The sequence below is a fragment of the Cornus florida genome, unplaced genomic scaffold, assembly GCF_030987335.1.
Source record: "Cornus florida cultivar Cherokee Brave unplaced genomic scaffold, ASM3098733v1 CherokeeBrave_3.0.0_Hap2_Chr01, whole genome shotgun sequence".
Taxonomy (NCBI): Eukaryota; Viridiplantae; Streptophyta; class Magnoliopsida; order Cornales; family Cornaceae; genus Cornus; species Cornus florida.
Window position 1 is genome coordinate 48,622,566 of NW_026775571.1, and position 17,634 is coordinate 48,640,199.

At 32.0% G+C, this 17,634-nt stretch overlaps 2 protein-coding genes across 2 annotated transcripts; both read left to right on the forward strand.

Annotated features, from left to right (window-relative positions):
- Positions 1–8,441: 8,441 nt before the first annotated feature.
- On the forward strand, positions 8,442–9,542 carry LOC132271779 (F-box/kelch-repeat protein At3g06240-like). Its single transcript, XM_059773258.1, has one exon. The coding sequence runs from the start codon at positions 8,442–8,444 to the stop codon at positions 9,540–9,542; it is 1,101 nt and encodes a 366-aa protein (XP_059629241.1).
- A 7,239-nt stretch (positions 9,543–16,781) lies between these two features.
- Positions 16,782–17,306, forward strand: LOC132271788 (putative F-box protein At5g62660). Its single transcript, XM_059773268.1, has one exon. It carries the CDS (start codon positions 16,782–16,784, stop codon positions 17,304–17,306), a length of 525 nt encoding a protein of 174 aa, XP_059629251.1.
- The last annotated feature ends 328 nt before the right edge of the window (positions 17,307–17,634 follow it).

Below are 17,634 nucleotides of genomic sequence, written 5' to 3' on the forward strand. Positions count from 1 at the left end.
AGAAAAAAACTAAAAAGTAGTTTTTAATTAATGTGCCTTTTCGGATTGGGTGTGTCTCTTCATCATTGTACACAACCATTTATATGTGTCTCTTCACACTAGACACATCCACTCCAATTGGTTGTAATGGTTCATATGGTGTTTGTTCACCAATAGACACATCCACTCAAATAGGTTGCAATGGCTCATATGGTGTCTGTTCACCAATAGACACATCCATTCCAATAGGTTACAATGGTTCACATGAATAGTTATGTCTGTTGGTTTTGAGTTGCAACCCTTTAGAAACAAATGCAACTCTTTGAAAAATAGATGCAACCCTTTAGAAATAGATGCAACCCTTTGGGAAAAAAAACTAACTTTTAATTTAAATTCAAAAACTAACTACCTATTTAAATAAGCCCTGCCCAAAATTAAAGGTCTAATCCAAGATTCCATTTAGTAAAAAGAATAATTGAACTTTACAATTAGGCCTAAGCCTAAGCCTAAGCCCAAGCCCAAGCCCAAGCCCAAATTTGGCTTATTTAAATTTCAATTAGTTTCAACATTTTTCCCATGTGGGACAAACACTTCTCACATTTTGCATACCCATTTAGGCTTATCAAAACACCACACTTTGGAGCTAGTTTTTCATTCACCTGGAAACGGATTTGAGAAAGTAAATATACCACGTTCATCTCTTTGTGGAGAGAAACGCGCTCATCTAGAGATCCACAAAAAATTATTAGCGGAATCTATTCCAAACCTCATCAAAAGTTTATGTTTTTAATGCCCCTGTTTCCTACAATCCCCCACATGAATGGAAATTTGCGTAAAATGCAAAAGATGATCGTGTAAACACTAGAGAGAGTATAGTTGGAAAGTTACTGCATCAGGATAGGTAGTTTTTGGCTTTGAACCTTCCCTAGTGTATTGCTATCGAATTTACTAGCTAACCAGTGAATGCGATGTCTTGAACTGTTCAGCCGTTTGTGTAAACCAAGACAATAACAAACACACAGTACCTTTCCTCACAAAGTTGGTTCTCATTGTTGTGTTCATTTTGGCCTTGAACAACTCTTGGTATTCAATGAGTGCTCCAGAAAACTTAGCCTTTACAGTTCTCATAAAAGTGGCCCCACTTCACACTCATATAGGTGACTTCTTATTAAGAGTATCTTACCATACCCCACTTGAATTTTCAAGGTATAAGAGTCATTAAAAGTGTAGTTTATCCTAATCTTCGCTATAGGTAGCACTGTCTCATCATAGATATGGGCAGAAGATTTATATCTTCCCAGTGCTTCTGGTGAGTCACTCAGAATTTCTGTTGTCCCTTTGAACCTAGATCTTGGGATCTCCAGTCAACTAGGTTGGGTTTCCATTAAGGTGACTCGTTAGCTTTCGGCTTTTAATCTTATTCCCCTCGATGATCTGTACAATTGCTCTTTAGTACAACCTCAATTTTATATGTGGCCACAAGGTTGTGTTTAGAAATATTACACTCTGTAGAGATTTCTCCAGTTGAGAGCAACTGTATACTTTATGCCCTAAAATTATTTTCTTTAGTGGCACAGGTGTAGACTTACTTTGAAATGTCTTCTAGGTGAAGTCTATTGACTTTCCTATTTGATTTATTCAAAGTTTCTAACTTTGAGTTATATTAAGAAAATATAATTACACCTTTAATATAAAAGACGTATCCATTCTTGGATTTGAAGTCTTTAATATCCCATATCCAGATTGCATCACTGTTACACCTCCAATTTAATATCCCATATATGTAATATTGGATTTAGGGTATATCTTAACTACCTAATTTATTATTTTTCAGTGATCCGATCCTGAATTGAAAATGTGTAATTAAACACAGTTATTAAGATGCCTTGCAATCTCAACCAAGGATATACTTTGACTAGTATTTATATTTGAGATTTACATTTACAAAAGTTAGCTAGACTTTTGCTATCATAACTAGTATTATCTCAATCTCACTCTATTGAGAATATATTATGTTATCAGATGTTAAATCTTTCATTTCAAATATACCAATTAGTATATCATTTATTTTTTAAGGCATATAATGACTTATGCATCACATTTATGTCATTGTCTCGGTAGTAGCTTTAATCCATTCAAGGACTTATAAGCTTGCACATTTGACTCTTCAACTAGAACAAATAACTTAGCTCTTCAGCTGGAAAAATAACCCTTCTACTTATTCCATAATATTTTCCTCGTAGGAAATAATATGCACTATTGTTATAATACTATAAATGATTTTTGGTTTTATCCAAAATCTCTTAGGATTAAGAACCCCCACATTTATAAGTATTTCTTATCTGATGAGGTAACTCGTATCAAATTTCATCTATGGACAATATCCCCCCACAACTTTAGGATAATCCTGAAATTATTTATATATGATATATTTCTTATGGTTTTCCAATACATGAAATACTATATATTAAATATTTCATCCCATCTACCTTTCCAAGGTTCTATATTCGCTTCTCAATAAACATGTATAACAGTCTCTAGTGTATATGTATTCACTTTATCTCTAGCTTGTTCTTATAATATGTCGCAGACATTACTGTGAATTAATACTAGAGATATTAATTACAATGGGCTTTAATTAATATTTGCTTCTACATCTCTTGTATTTATGAATTGAGTTATTCATGTTTAGGTTCATGTTAGGTCAGTCATATTAACATGTCATAGCCTTTCATGTATCACACATCACAAAATCATTTAAACAAATAACTCACTTATTGTTTAAGCTTTGGATATATCACCACATAGTGAACAATCACTTCTCAACTTTCATTACTAATTAAAAGTGAGTTTTTAAGCTCTCATTACTAGCTTAGGTTAAGCACACTATTCTCATTAATTACTACTAGTTTATAATGAGCACCCACTTCTCTGTTATTACCATTAGCTTGAAGTTAAGTTTGCTCAATTATCAATTCTAGTAGCTCTTAACTTTAGTACACACTTATATAAGTAGTTTACCTTGCTAATAGAGTAATTTGTTTTGAAGAATATTCTTCAAAAACTACTACTTTACAAGTAGTATTATTCACTCCTACATGAGCAGATATGATGTATAGCTCAAATAGCTTATTGTTAAAATGGCTACTCATCACCCTCGTGTTCTCGTGTTCTCGTGTTTTTTACTACCAAGTAGAGAGCAAGAACCAACTAACAGATTTTCATCTTCCTCTTAGGTTCTGTGCACCTCATTAATCATGTTAGCTTATAGCTAAGCTAACTAGTTTGCAACTCAGTAACATTTTAACTTTTAGCTAAATTGTACATTATATCTAACTAGCTTGATTTAGCTTGTCTCAGTGTACTTGTTTAGTGTATCCATAACATTTTCCATTAAACTCTTTAGAGTTATTGAAAAATCTTCTCTTATTCAACCCATTCACAGTTATACGTGCCTTAGAGACTAGTATAGATCTTTTTCCCTTGACTATCAGGAGAATTAACATAGTTGGACTAGTCAATTTTTGTTTGTTGTATTAAATACATAAACCAGTCATGAACTCATATACAAAGTTAATAATTTCACACATTAAATAAACTATATTGTAAAATTTGATTATTATGCACACTAAGTAATTCAACTATATAGTTCAAAATTATATCACATGATTAATTATATCACATAATTAATCTAGGAAATAATAATATTCATGAGAATACTTTGCTTCCTTAAACCTTTGTGACTCATTCTCCAATAAACATGCTAGAAAACCAGAACCAAAAGATTTAGACGTTCTAACCCTCTTGTTACGTCTAAGCTCATCCTTATTTTCATTGTATTATTTATGCACAAGAAAATGATATGCACAGATGTTATGAGTATAACCTATCAAAGGTTTTATGCAACAATCCACTTCACCACATGATATGATATTGTCTGCTCTGGACACGAGACCTTATACCAATTGAAGATAACTCTACCACATAAAAGCACTTCACATTTCCCTTACCTATGCGATATGGGACTGTGCACCTATAGCTCGCCCGGTGTGGTAGCCTGTCGGTGCCTTTTGCACCCACCCATAAGGTTGCTACATTTTAGGTCTCACTTTAACTTTCTTAGGAGCAGAAATTGCAACCTTAGTTAAACACCCCCACACTTTTAAGAATTTATCGGAAGGTTTTTGAACTTTCCATAATTCATATGGTGTCACATTAGTTTTAAGGTGTTTTATTGAGAACATAATTTGTGCAAAGCAAAACTTCCCCCCACAAATTCTGAGTTAAACCAAAATTTATCAAAATAGCATTCATCATGTCTTCATAAATGATATCATGTTCTGAACAAATATTAGCACAAGTGTTTGATCATTTTGCTAAGTTGATTCTTAACTTCATTTTTGTAATGTTTAAAACATTTCTAAGGCTTTATATTTGCTTCATAGCAAATATACATAACAGTATCTTATGCAATCATTGGTAAAACTAACGAAGTACCCTTTTCGAACTCTTGTTTATACAAATTTAAGATAATATAATATACTACATCATATTACAAAATTAATATAATTAAACTAATTTTGAATTATATAAATAATTCAATATCCTACTTATATAACATGCTTCAATTTCATATAATATTGAACACATCAATATTTAGCATATTATCATATAATAATGTATAAAACATTATTTTATTATATCTCAACTATTAGTATAATATCTACTTGTTTATATCTTAAATACAAACATATAATAAAATCTACGCAAGGAATGATTCTGTCTTAAGATTGTTGGTAAATATATGCTTCATGTGACATTTAAGATATAATAAACCTTATACTAATATGTCATGAGATAATTAACAACATGCTAAGAAATCATTAATTAAATATGCAACTCTATATTTAATTAAATATGCAAAATAAAGTAATAAAATAATAATGATAAATAAAGAACCTGGACCGAGGCTAGTATTTGATACTATGTCCTTAAGATAGATTCGCCCCGCTATGGTGCTAACGGACTCAGTGGCGTCTATCTCCTAGGATACAACGGTCTATATCCACCAGTAGCAGCACTACAAACTCGTGGATACGGTGAACCTCCTCCGTATAATACTCTCTCTGACTCAAAAATGCATCTATACTATATAAATGCTGAATTGGGTGCAATCCGAACCAAATGGTTTGGACCAATCTTAATATGGTTCGATGAAATTGGATTAAGGTCTAAGTGGTTCGGACCACTTAACCTATGGTTTGAACCCACTTGGGTTGGGTTCAAGTCTAGAGAGGGAGATAGAAGAAAATGAAAATGAATGATTTGCAAATGATCCAAAGGAGGGTATTTATAGGCAACAAGGTGTCTTTTTGGATTGGGTGCAACCCTTTGGAAAAAAAACTAAAAAGTAGTTTTTAATTAATGTGCCTTTTCGGATTGGGTGTATCTCTTCATCATTGGACACAACCATTTATATGTGTCTCTTCACACTGGACACATCCACTCCAATTGGTTGCAAAGGTTCACATGGTGTCTGTTCACCAATAGACACATCCACTCCAATAGGTTGTAATGGTTCACATGGTGTCTGTTCCCCAATAGACACATCCATTCCAATATGTTGCAATGGTTCACATGAATAATTATGTCTGTTGGTTTTGAGTTGCAACCCTTTAGAAACAGATGCAACTCTTTGAAAAACAGATGCTACCCTTTAGAAATAGATGCAATCCTTTGGGAAAAAAAACTAACTTTTAATTTAAATTCAAAAACTAACTACCCATTTAAATAAGCCCAGCCCAAAATTAAAGGCCTAATCCAAGATTCCATTTAGTAAAAAGAATAATTGAACTTTACAATTAGGCCTAATCCCAAGCCCAAGCCCAAGCCCAAGCCCAAGCCCAAGTTTGGCTTATTTAAATTTCAATTAGTTTCAACATTTTTTCCATGTGGGAGAAACACTTCCCACATTTTGCATACCCATTTAGGTTTATCAAAACACCACACTTTGGAGCTAATTTTTTATTCACCTGGAAACGGATTTGAGAAAGTAAATATACCACGTTCATCTCTTTGTGGAGAGAAACGCGCTCATCTAGAGATCCGCAAAAAATTATTAGCGGAATCTATTCCAAACCTCATCCAAAGTTTATGTTTTTAATGCCCCTATTTCCTACAATGTTGTCTAAGTCTTCGACCAATAAGAGTGTTCGGAATATGGAAGATGAAAATGAAAACCAAGCATCCAAGACGAAGTGGACAAAAAATCGACAACTCGATCTCCATTAGATTACCACATATTACATCTGTGAAATCAACGATGGAGATGTTGAAGTTTGATGTGACTAGCTTCAAATATGATTTCATCTTCAAAACTTCTCTGCCATCATTAGATGAAGCCTCATACATTATGGTATATAAATATGGGTTAAGTGCAGAAAAACCTGTGTAATATATGTTATGTGCAGATTGCATTTTTCTTTTTTTTTAAAAGGTGCATTTCAGTTCATAAAATTCAAAAAAAAAAATACAAATAAGTTACTCTGCGCACTTTTTATTTGAAAAATGATTTATAGCTGTTGGGTTGTTTGTTTGAAAAATATGAATAATCTATGTCATGGGGAAAGCGAAAAAGATCAGCTTTTTGGGTTGGTACATTTGGAAAGCCTGGAATGCATTGGTGTTTGAGGGTTCGAAATGGGACACATAAGAAGGGCCTTTTGATTTTGGAGGCCATCTCATCTTCTATTGTCTTAGAAGTCATTAGTGATTCTTCTCAATTGTGAGTTGTCTTGCAACAAATTCTTATCTCTACTAAGAAAAAAAAGAAAACAAGAAAATAAAAAAATAAATATATATATATATTTTAATATATTATCAACATTGAATTTGTAAATTGAGTTTAAAAATAAAAAATAAAATAAAATCTTAAGACTCTAAAGGGCCTAAGGGTTCAGGTATACTTTCAAGCCCAATCATCAATCATCAAACTCTTAGGCTTTGTTTGGAATGATAGGATTCCACGGGATTTGATTTTAGAATTAAATTTATGTTGTTTGGAAAGGAATGAATTCTAATAGGAATTGGATTTTATCGGAATTGATAGAAAATATCGTAGTTGTAACAAATCCGGGAAAAATTGGTAAAATTTAATGGGATTTGTGATGATGTGAGTAACAACTTTTTCAAAATATCTTCATTTTACCAAAATATCATCCTCTTTCCTCTTTTTTTGACGATGATTTTATTCGGGAGAAGAAGTTTTTTTTTAGAGTTACCAAAATATCATCCTCTTTTTCAAAATATCTTCATTTTACCAAAATATCATCTTCTTTTACTTAAACCACATATTATGACAAAAGTTTTTTATTGCTAATTATGATTTTCTTATTTCGGATCGAGTAGTTGAAGGATTTTTTGGATACCTAGTTCATATGCATAAAGATTGGTTGTTACGGAAAATGACTATGAAGTCTTGAATGGATTTTTTTTTTTAGTTTGTTTTATTTTATTTATTTTTGTTCAATCGCTGAAGCTAATTCAAAGAGAAAAATAAAATACTTTAGTTCATTTAGATATTTTATTTGTTATTAGTATTGATTAATAATTCAAATAATGTTTGACCATAATGTTTTAGAATATTTGACCAAATTGGCTTATTTCACTCTTTTTAAATATTTATATACATGGTAACATATTATTGTTTGTATATTTATAGTATATATTTATGTATATTTATAGTAGTAATAAAAAATTTAAGAGTAAAAGAAGTATATTAAAATATCGTTTCATAGTATGTGGTTTAAGTTGCCAAAATTATTATAAATAAAAATTATGGTTTAAGTACCAATATGTCATGCAAATATACGTACACACATCTCTCTATAAGGATAAAATGGTAAAAAATAATATTTCCATTCCAATTCTTTTTTTTTTGTATCCAAACATAAAAAGGTAATTCATTTAGTTAAAATTCCAATTTATCCCAAACACATAAATGAAATTCCATTTTAATTTCAATCCAATTCCTTTTCCAATTTTAAATCCAAATCCCGAAGGATTTGGTTCCAAACAGAGCGTAAGGGCCACCCTTTCAGGAACTTTATATAACGGCCTTTTTATTTATTTTCAATCCCAACAAATTTGTAATCCTGATAAACTATTTATTTTTAATCTATTTTAAATCCCAAATCGGTGCGCTCGAGATTTCCTAATTTATCAGGATTTCAAATTTGTTAAACGATACACATATAACACTGATATTCACGGATTAACCAAATAGGAAACTTTTTTTTTTTTTTTTTTTTTCTCCAAGGATATATTAGGGTTTCATATTCCTGAAACAGTCTCAAAATTTTAACAGCTAGATTTGCGTAGTACGGATTATATATACAATAATACACACACAAACAATAATACACATATATTTGTATAGTATATGTGTTAGGGTTGAGATAGCTATGACGAGAGAGAAAAGAGATGAGTCGGCGCCACCATTGCCATTCCTTCCCTGTGATCTCATATTGAACATACTCTCATGGTTACCCGTCAAGTCTATCTTACGATTCAAGTGTGTGTGCAAGTCATGGCTCACTTTGTTCACCAACCCTGACTTTGTGAAGAAACATCTGAGTCAATCCCAAAACCACAAACTCATTGTTTCATGTGAGTTTGACAATTTTTTTTCTGTAACATGTGAGAATCATGATCCAAGACCCATTCGCAATATTAATTCTGAAATCAGGGGTTTAAAAGTCAACATCTTAGGTTCCTGTGATGGCTTGGTATTAAATGGAACTGGTGCTGATGCTGGTGCTGGTGCTGGTGCTTCCAATAGGCTTTACTTGCTGAATCCTACAACTGAAAAATTCAATAGATTACCAGTTTTACCCTCGCCAATTGAACAACTTACAGCCTCATATGGATTTGGTTATGATGCGTCTATTGATGATTACAAAGTGGTGGCAATCTCGTCGTCCCTCATTGGAGTCTCTTATTTTGAGACTATAACGAGTGTATATACACTAAAAACAAATTCTTGGAGAAGGATTCAAGTCGAAACTCTTGAGGTTGTTTTGCCTATTGGGGGTTCAGCTGGTATACTTCTACATGGAGTTCTTCATTGGTTAAGACCACATTGGAGCAATATCGTTTGTTTTGATTTAGTTCAGGAGAAATTTCAATACATGCCTTTACCAGCTGATCTTCAAATAAATCCGTCATCCAGTGGATTGACGTGTGGAGTTCTCAGAGGATGTCTTTGTATTAGTTTCATAATTCAGGATCAAACTAATACAAAGTTTTCCGGAGAGTTTTGGGTAATGAAGGAATATGGCAAGAGAGAGTCTTGGACTAATATTTGGTCTACCCCAGCATTTGATAGCATAAAGTCACTGAATTTCTCGAACAGTGATAAAGAAGATCTATTTTTAGTTAACAAAAAGTGGTTGGATGGGTACAATGTAGAAAAAAATTCATTGCGCAGGTATCCAGCGAACTATAGCATGGTTTCTCCAAAGTGTGAAGCAGAGATTTACCTGGAGAGCATGGTTTCTCCATAAAAAGTACCATAGACTTGCAATGTACCAGATAGATAGGCTTATTCATTTTGGCATATATTAATATATATATATATATTTTCTTTTTTCTTTTTTCTTTTTTTTTTCGGTAAATATACATATTATTTTTATATATGCATTTGATATTGTTTATTTGTTTTTGTTAATGAGTGGTTAATTGTATAGGATTGTTGAGTCATCCCATCGAAATCCAGAGCCTAAATTTAAGAACCACTGTACTGATTGAGTATCCAAATGACAGTATCCATTGTATGTTTGAAATCTATTCTAGGTTTTAAGCTGCTGTATAGCTTGTTTTAAGTCTATCCTTTTCTCTATTCAAGTTTATTGGTCCGCTCTGTTTATTCTTCCTAAGAAGATCATTGCTCCCATTAATCAAACTTTGATGAGATTTTTATGGAAGGGCTCTTCCCTTGATATTGGTGGATGCAAGGTTGCTTGGTCAATTGCAAATGGATACATACCTATCTTCGTAGAGCTAGGTAAGAATTTTTGATGTTGGAGACTGATGTTGCTGCCCAAAGATGCTCTTAAACTGAAATTCAAGCATATTATAAACTCAGGGCAAAATACTTCCCTATGGCTGTCTTAGCTAAGGGTCTTAGAGTAATTCATGATTCAGGGATTCCAGTGGAAGCCAAGGTTGCTGACATGGGAGTGGGAATGGCCTGAGTCTCATGCTACTAATGTTAGGGAGACTGGTCTATTGACTCGTTAAATAAGTTATCTCTTTTTGCTAAGGCCAAAAAAAAAAAATTGATTATCAAATTACCAAGGGGGTTATTTTTATTGAATAAATTATCTCTTTTGAAAACAAATTACCCAAGAGACGCCCCCCGGGGGGGTGGTTTCATTATTTCTATTGAAGGAAAAAAAGAATTTAGTAAAGGAAGTAAAAAAGGTTAAAAAAAAAAAAAAAAAAAAAAAGAGTTAAAGTTGTTTAAAGAGTATTTATGACATTATAAAATAAGGAAGGATGTATTAATATGTTAGTGATCTTCTTATCATTATTTGTTTTAAAAGAAAAAGATCGATAAGTGAAGTGAATTGGAGAAAAGAAAAAGATTGTAGCAAGGTAACTAATTGGATGAGAAAGAACCATGGCATTTTTAGCCCAAACGATAGCATATTTATTAGTTAATTAAGTTATTGATGTGGCGCCTTAACAGTCGTAAGATTACTTGTAGATGCTAGGAGACAAATTTTGCTTGGAGAGGATCCGTTCCCAATATGGAGATGTCCGTGGGTAACATTAGTTGGAAACCTAAGTTTGGAATGGAGTTTGAAACTCAACAAAAAGCTTATGAGTTTTATAATGAGTATGGGCGCAGGACTGTTTAGTTTCACAAAAGAAAACTATAATAAAAATCCGATCACCGGTGAAGCTACTTCAAGGTTATATGTTTGTTGCAAGGAGGGTTTTTGAGGTAAACACAAGTGGGACTACTTGACGAAGAACCCAAGAGCTGAGACTAGGACTGGTTGTGGTGCCCAAATGAATATCAAACTGAATAGAGTCAGTAATAAGTATTGGGTAAATAAATTTGTAGAAATACACAACAAATCATGGCCATTCAAGCATCTTCTATGAAGTATGTTCCATTCATAGCAAGCCATGTGAGCAATTTAACACATAGTTGCATTAATAACACATTTAGGCATGGATTTCCACTTTTAGAATCATAAATAGCATCCCACTTCAATTCCGTCTCATGTAATCAGGCTTAGTACACAAATAATAACAATAAACTCAATAAAAGGCAAAGTTCAATACATTAAACATCCCTACCTCAAAGTGTGCTAGCCAAACAAGGCCTTATGAAAACCAAATCCCTCCAAGCCCTAGCAATAGTGGTCTCAAATGATAGTCCTCACAAAATAATAATAATAATAATAATTAGAGAGGGAGAGGAAATGGCCGATTTTTTTTTGGGTTGGGGGGGGGGGGGGGGGGATGGCCGATTTTTTTTTGGGTTGGGGGGGGGGGGGGGGGTATTCCAAGTCTTCCAAAGCTTGTGTGGCCCTTCTCTTGCGAAGTGTCAAAATGGTGGCCAATTCTAATTTTAGTCAAAGTTACCAAAATGCCCTCTCTTAACAACCCAAGTCCATCCATGTCCCATAAATATCTTCCTATACAAATGTATATTTATGTGTGTGTGTGTGTGTGCGCGAAATACCAACAATGCCCCTCCAATAAATGAGAAAACTAGGTTTATACCACATATCCTATTTTAACCCCAAGAAATGAAGTACTTTGTACTTGCTTTGCTATTCTGTCCAACCTGGCTGAGGAAGAGTTGCGGAGCACGTAAAACAAAAAAATACGTTGATGGGGCCGGGCATACTATTTGTAATGATTCCATTAATGAAGAGGAATATACTATTTTGAATAATTTTCTATTGACTGGGGCATCATTCTACATCGCCAAGCAACAAGTAAAGGAAGAAAGAAATTATCTAGCACTTGCTTTCGATATATACTTCCGACTTTCGAAAATTTTTAAAATTAATCCCGTCGCCTCTAATTGACTTAAAATAAATAAAAATGCATTTTTGAAACCCTCGACTTGAGAAATGACCTAAACCGCCCTCGGTGCCCGCATGGCATACAAAATCAAGCACGAAAAATAAATAAAATAAAAATTCAAAAAAATTCAGAAAAATTCGGGACATTACACCCCTTTCTTTATTATTTTTTAGGTCACGGCAAGGTGGTACTCGACGATGTTCCCCCACATGTGTAGTTGGTGTTGAAGAATCCATTATTTTTGTATCATTAGTAATCGATGTATTATTTTTATAATAACTAGAGCAAACTTGTATTATTTTGAAATTGTCACCATGATGATGAGTATATAAGTAATCTTTTGGATATATTTTGACATAGGACGTAATTAAATTTAATCTTACTAAATCCTCACATATGGATATAGTTGTGTATTTCATAGCACGTGGGTGTGGATAAGCCTAAAATTATTGTTTTTCACGCAAGTGTATATATTTATATATATATATACAATGGTGTTTTGTTCTAGTTTGTGGTATTTATGTGGCGTGTTTAGTGGTTGTATTATCGGTTGGTTGAGGAATTTATGTAACAAAAAAATTCAAATCCTGGGAAGTTTTGGTAGACGTATACATACCGACACGTCGACCGCTATCTCAATATTTTATACAGTAGGTTTTTTTGCTGTACACGGCACAACCAATCCATGTGAAAGGGTTTACGTCGACCGATTCACCCAAACCAATCGACGTGTAAGTGTTAGGCGTCGACCGGTACCTATTATTTTTCCCTTGTAAATTATTTTTCATTTTTGCACTCTTCTAATCACTTAAGGATATTATTGCACACCACGTGATCTAGTAAAATATAATAATTATATTTTAACTACGGGAATAACCATATTACCCCTGGACTTCATCCGAATAATTGGATGACCTTGGTAAATGACCATTTTACCCTTTTTGGGTTTTAAACCGGTATATATGTGTGTGTGTGTGTGTGTGTGTGTTAAAGGACTATTTTGACTTTGTTGGGTCTTAAACTATTAATTTAACGCGAAATGACCATGGTTACCCTTGGATGACTTTGGGTCGGAGAAGGACCCGATTAGCGATCCGGATCCGTGTGATCTAGTAAAATACAATAATTATATTTTAACAACGGGAATGGCCATATTACCCCTGGACTTCATCCTAATCATTGGATGACCTTAGTAAATGACCGTTTTACCCTTTTTGGGTTTTAAACTGTTATATATAAATGTATATGTGTGTGTGTGTGTTAAAGGACTATTTTGACCTTGTTGGGCCTTAAACTATTAATTTACGGGAAATGACTGTGTTACCCTTGGATGACTTCGGGTCAGATAAGGACCTGATTAGCGATCCGGATCCGGTGAATTTGGGTCGTTACAGAATGAGATGTACACCATGGTGGCTCTCTTACAAGCTGGCTCATTCAATGCTTGTTGGGGTAATTAATGAGTCATCTGTTGTGATTTTTCAATCAATGTCATATTCTTATCAACTAAGGAGACAAAATTTTCTGTAGGTAATACCATGTTATCGGTGTCATCAAACAATTACGTAGAAGGATTGAGAAAATAAAGCCTATGGGAAGAAAAAGTTTCACATAATATTTAACAATCATAATAACAAAATTGTTGTGAAAATTAAAATTATCTTAAGTAATGAAGGGAAAAGAAAAACTATAACAAATAAAAAAATATTTTTTATTAATCGGGTTGGATTCAGCGTTTGTCGGATTTTAAACCAACTCATAACCCTATTAGGATGCTCCTTCGTTCCAATAGGAAAGAGGGGACGGTCAGCCCGGGTTAAATTGACATCCCTAGTCAAAACTTCCCCGGCTATATTTGTTATTTAAAAACTAAAGGTAACATAATAAGTTTGTTTATTTTTTATACAAGATCCCTGAGTAAAGGGTAATAAATTATTTGTAATAAAGTATTTATCAGTTGAGGAGAAAGACTTATGGTGATACCATGTCATTGGTGTCAACTACCAATTTATATCTCATCAGATATGTAAAAATTGTATTTATATTACTTCAGTGGATCCCATCATTATGTGTCAACATTTAATAGGAAAAGGCACGTGCATTACACGTGGTGAATATTTTGTAACTTATCGAATTTTTCTTTTTATATATTTTTTAATTGTTTATAATTTTCATTGTATGATATTGTCATATATTAAATGAATTCATATCAACAATGTTTAGAGAGTAATAATGGTCACCTCAAAAGAAACAAAATAAGGTTTTTCATTGATGGATCAATCATCTAAGTATGATATGTGTTATAATTTTATAAAAAATAGATTTATTAGGTAATTTGTAATTTGAATTTTATTACATAACTTGAAAATGGTGATTAATTTTATTAGGTAATATTTAGAATTTTATAGAAACTATTTTCATAAACCCTATTGATAAAAACTCTTTTTATATCAATTAATAAATATTTTATATTAATTAATAAATATTTTATAGTTTTATAGAAACTATTTTTATATTAATTAATAATTTTTTTTATATATATTTTGTGTTAGAGTTTTATAAAAACTCTTTTAATAACAGTATAGATTTTTTTATACTCATTAATAAATATTTTATAGTTTTATAGAAACTCTTTTTATAAAAACTCTTTTTGTAAATTGAATTTTATTAGGTAATTTGTAATTTGAATTTATTAGGTAATTTAAAATGGTGATATTTTTTTATATTTTGTGTTTGAGTTTTATTGAAACTCTTTTAATAATAGTACAGATTTATTAGGTAATTTTTAATTTGAATTTTATTAGGTAATTTAAAAGTGGTGATTGATTTTATTAGCTAATTTTTAGAGTTTTATAGATACTCTTTTTATAAAACCTCTTTTTATATTAATTAATAAATATTTTGTATTAATTAATAATTATTTTATAGTTTTATAGAAACTCTTTTTATAAAAACTATCTTTGTTTTCATATATTGTGTTAGAGTTTTACAGAAATTAGATTTATTAGGTAATTTGTAATTTGAATTTTATTAGGTAATTTGAAAATGGTGATTGATTTTATTTGGTAATTTTTAGAGTTTTATAGAAAGTAGTTTTATAAAAACTCTTTTATAGTTTATATTAAAAAATATTTTATATTTATTAATAAATATTTTATAATTTTATAGAAACTCTTTTTATAAAAAATATTTTTATATTAATTAATAAATATTCTTTTGTAATTTGTGTTAGAGTTTATAGAAACACTTTTAATAATAGTATAGATTTTTTTATTCTAATTAATAAATATTTAATATTTTTATAGAAACTCTTTTTATAAAAACTCTTTTTGTAATTTGAATTTTATTAGGTAATCTGTAATTTAAATTTTATTAGGTAATTTTAAAGTGGAGATATTTGTTTATATTTTGTGTTAAAGTTTTATAGAAACTCTTTCAATAATAATATAGATTTATTAAGTAATTTTTAATTTGTAATTTGAATTTTATTAGGTAATTTGAAAGTGGTGATTTATTTTATTAGGTAATTTTTAGAGTTTTATAGAAACTCTTTTTATAAAAACGCTTTTTATATTAATTAATAAATATTTTTTTTATGATTTTTAGAGTTTTATAGAAACTATTTTTATAATAAAACTAATATGATATTAATTAATAAATATTTTATAATTTTATAAAAACTCTTTTTATAAAAACTAGTTTTGTAATTTGAATTTTACTAGGCAATTTGTAATTTGAATTTTATTAGGTAATTTGAATGTGGTGATTGATTTCATTAGGTAAATTTTAGAATTTCTAAAATTCTGTTTATAAAACTATTTTTATATTAATTAATAAATATGTGTTTTTATAATAGTATATATTTATTAGATAATTTGTAATTTGAATTTTGTTAGGTAATTTGAAAGTGATGATTTATTTTATTGGCACACCAACCCCATAGAGATTCAAGAAGAATACTACCATTTATTTTCTTTCATAATATATTCAAACATTAATAGAGGTTATTGCAGTTTTTCTTTTCTCTCATATTATCATTTCATTTCTTTTGTGTCCAGTTTATCCAAACAATGCCTTAGTGTTTCGCTAAAACAGTCTCTTAATATATTACTCCCTTCCTCCCAAAAAGAGTGTCTATTTTGGGGAACGGTGACTCTTACAAATTGAAAGTCGCGATTCCTCAGAAGAAATACTTTTCTTTTTTTGGAATGGAGGGAGTATTATTATTATTATTATTATTATTATTATTATTTTGGGGAAAATAAGGCAAATTAATATATGTACAGAATGAATAAGGACTAAAATAGCCCAAACCAAAACAAAAGGGAACTAAGCCCTCAAACCCAGCCCAAGAAGGCAATCAAAGAAAGAAGCAAGCCCAAGGTGAACTAAGGTGCAAGCCCAAGGTGAACTAAGGTCCATCCCCATCTGTTACAAAAAGCCATTCACATGCGCTAGGGCATAACGATCCCTTGGGCAAGAGAGAAGCAAATAATTCAGACCCTACGTTGTTGCTGCCGGAGAGAAGCTTGAATAACGCCGTCCGGAGGCCTAGGGGGGACGAAGGCAAGAAATATGAAGATCCCAGTCATTGATTAAGCAAACTGAGTTGCAGCGATGAGAGCTTGGCTTTCGCTGATTCAATAATTCGATCCAACACCTGAGAGAGGGTTTAACAGTGAGGTTTGGAAGCCATGAAGAGAGGGAAAAGAGATGAGTCGGCGCCATTACCATTCCTTCCCTATGATCTGATATTCAACATACTCTCATGGTTACCCGTCAAGTCTATTTTACGATTCAAGTGTGTGCGCAAGTCGTTGCTCACTCTGTCCACTAACCCTGACTTTGTCAAGAAACACCTCAGCCGATCCCAAAACCGCAAACTCATCGTTTCATGTAAGTCTCGCGCTTCATACCCTAGACTCCTCGTAATGCCAACATGTGGTACTGATGATCACAGACCCATTCACAATATTGGTATCAGGGGTATAAATGCCAAAATCGTGGGTTCCTGTGATGGCTTGGTATTATATGCAACTCAAGTTCCCGATAGGCTTTACTTGCTCAACCCTTCAACGGAAAAGCTCAATACATTACCAGTCTTATCATCACGAATTGAACATATACATTCTAGTTTCTCGTATGGATTTGGTTTTGATGCTTCTATTGATGATTACAAAGTGGTAGCAACCTCGGCATTCTTTGATCGAGACTCCTAAGACTTTCAGACTGCAACCAGTGTATATACACTAAAAACAAATTCTTGGAGAAGGATTCAAGACTCCCCTCGTGAGGGTTTGACTCGTGATGTTGACGCTATTTTTCTCAATGGAGTTCTTCATTGGTTGAGACCATATGAGAGCAACATCATTTGTTTTGATTTGGCAGAGAAGTTTCGATACATGCCATTACCAAGTAATCTTCAAAGTAGTCCACTATTTACAGAGGTGACGTGTGGAGTTCTCCGAGGATGTCTTTGTATCAGTTTCATTTTTCGGGATCTCATACCTTCTAGACAGTTTTGGGTGATGAAGGAATACGGAAAGA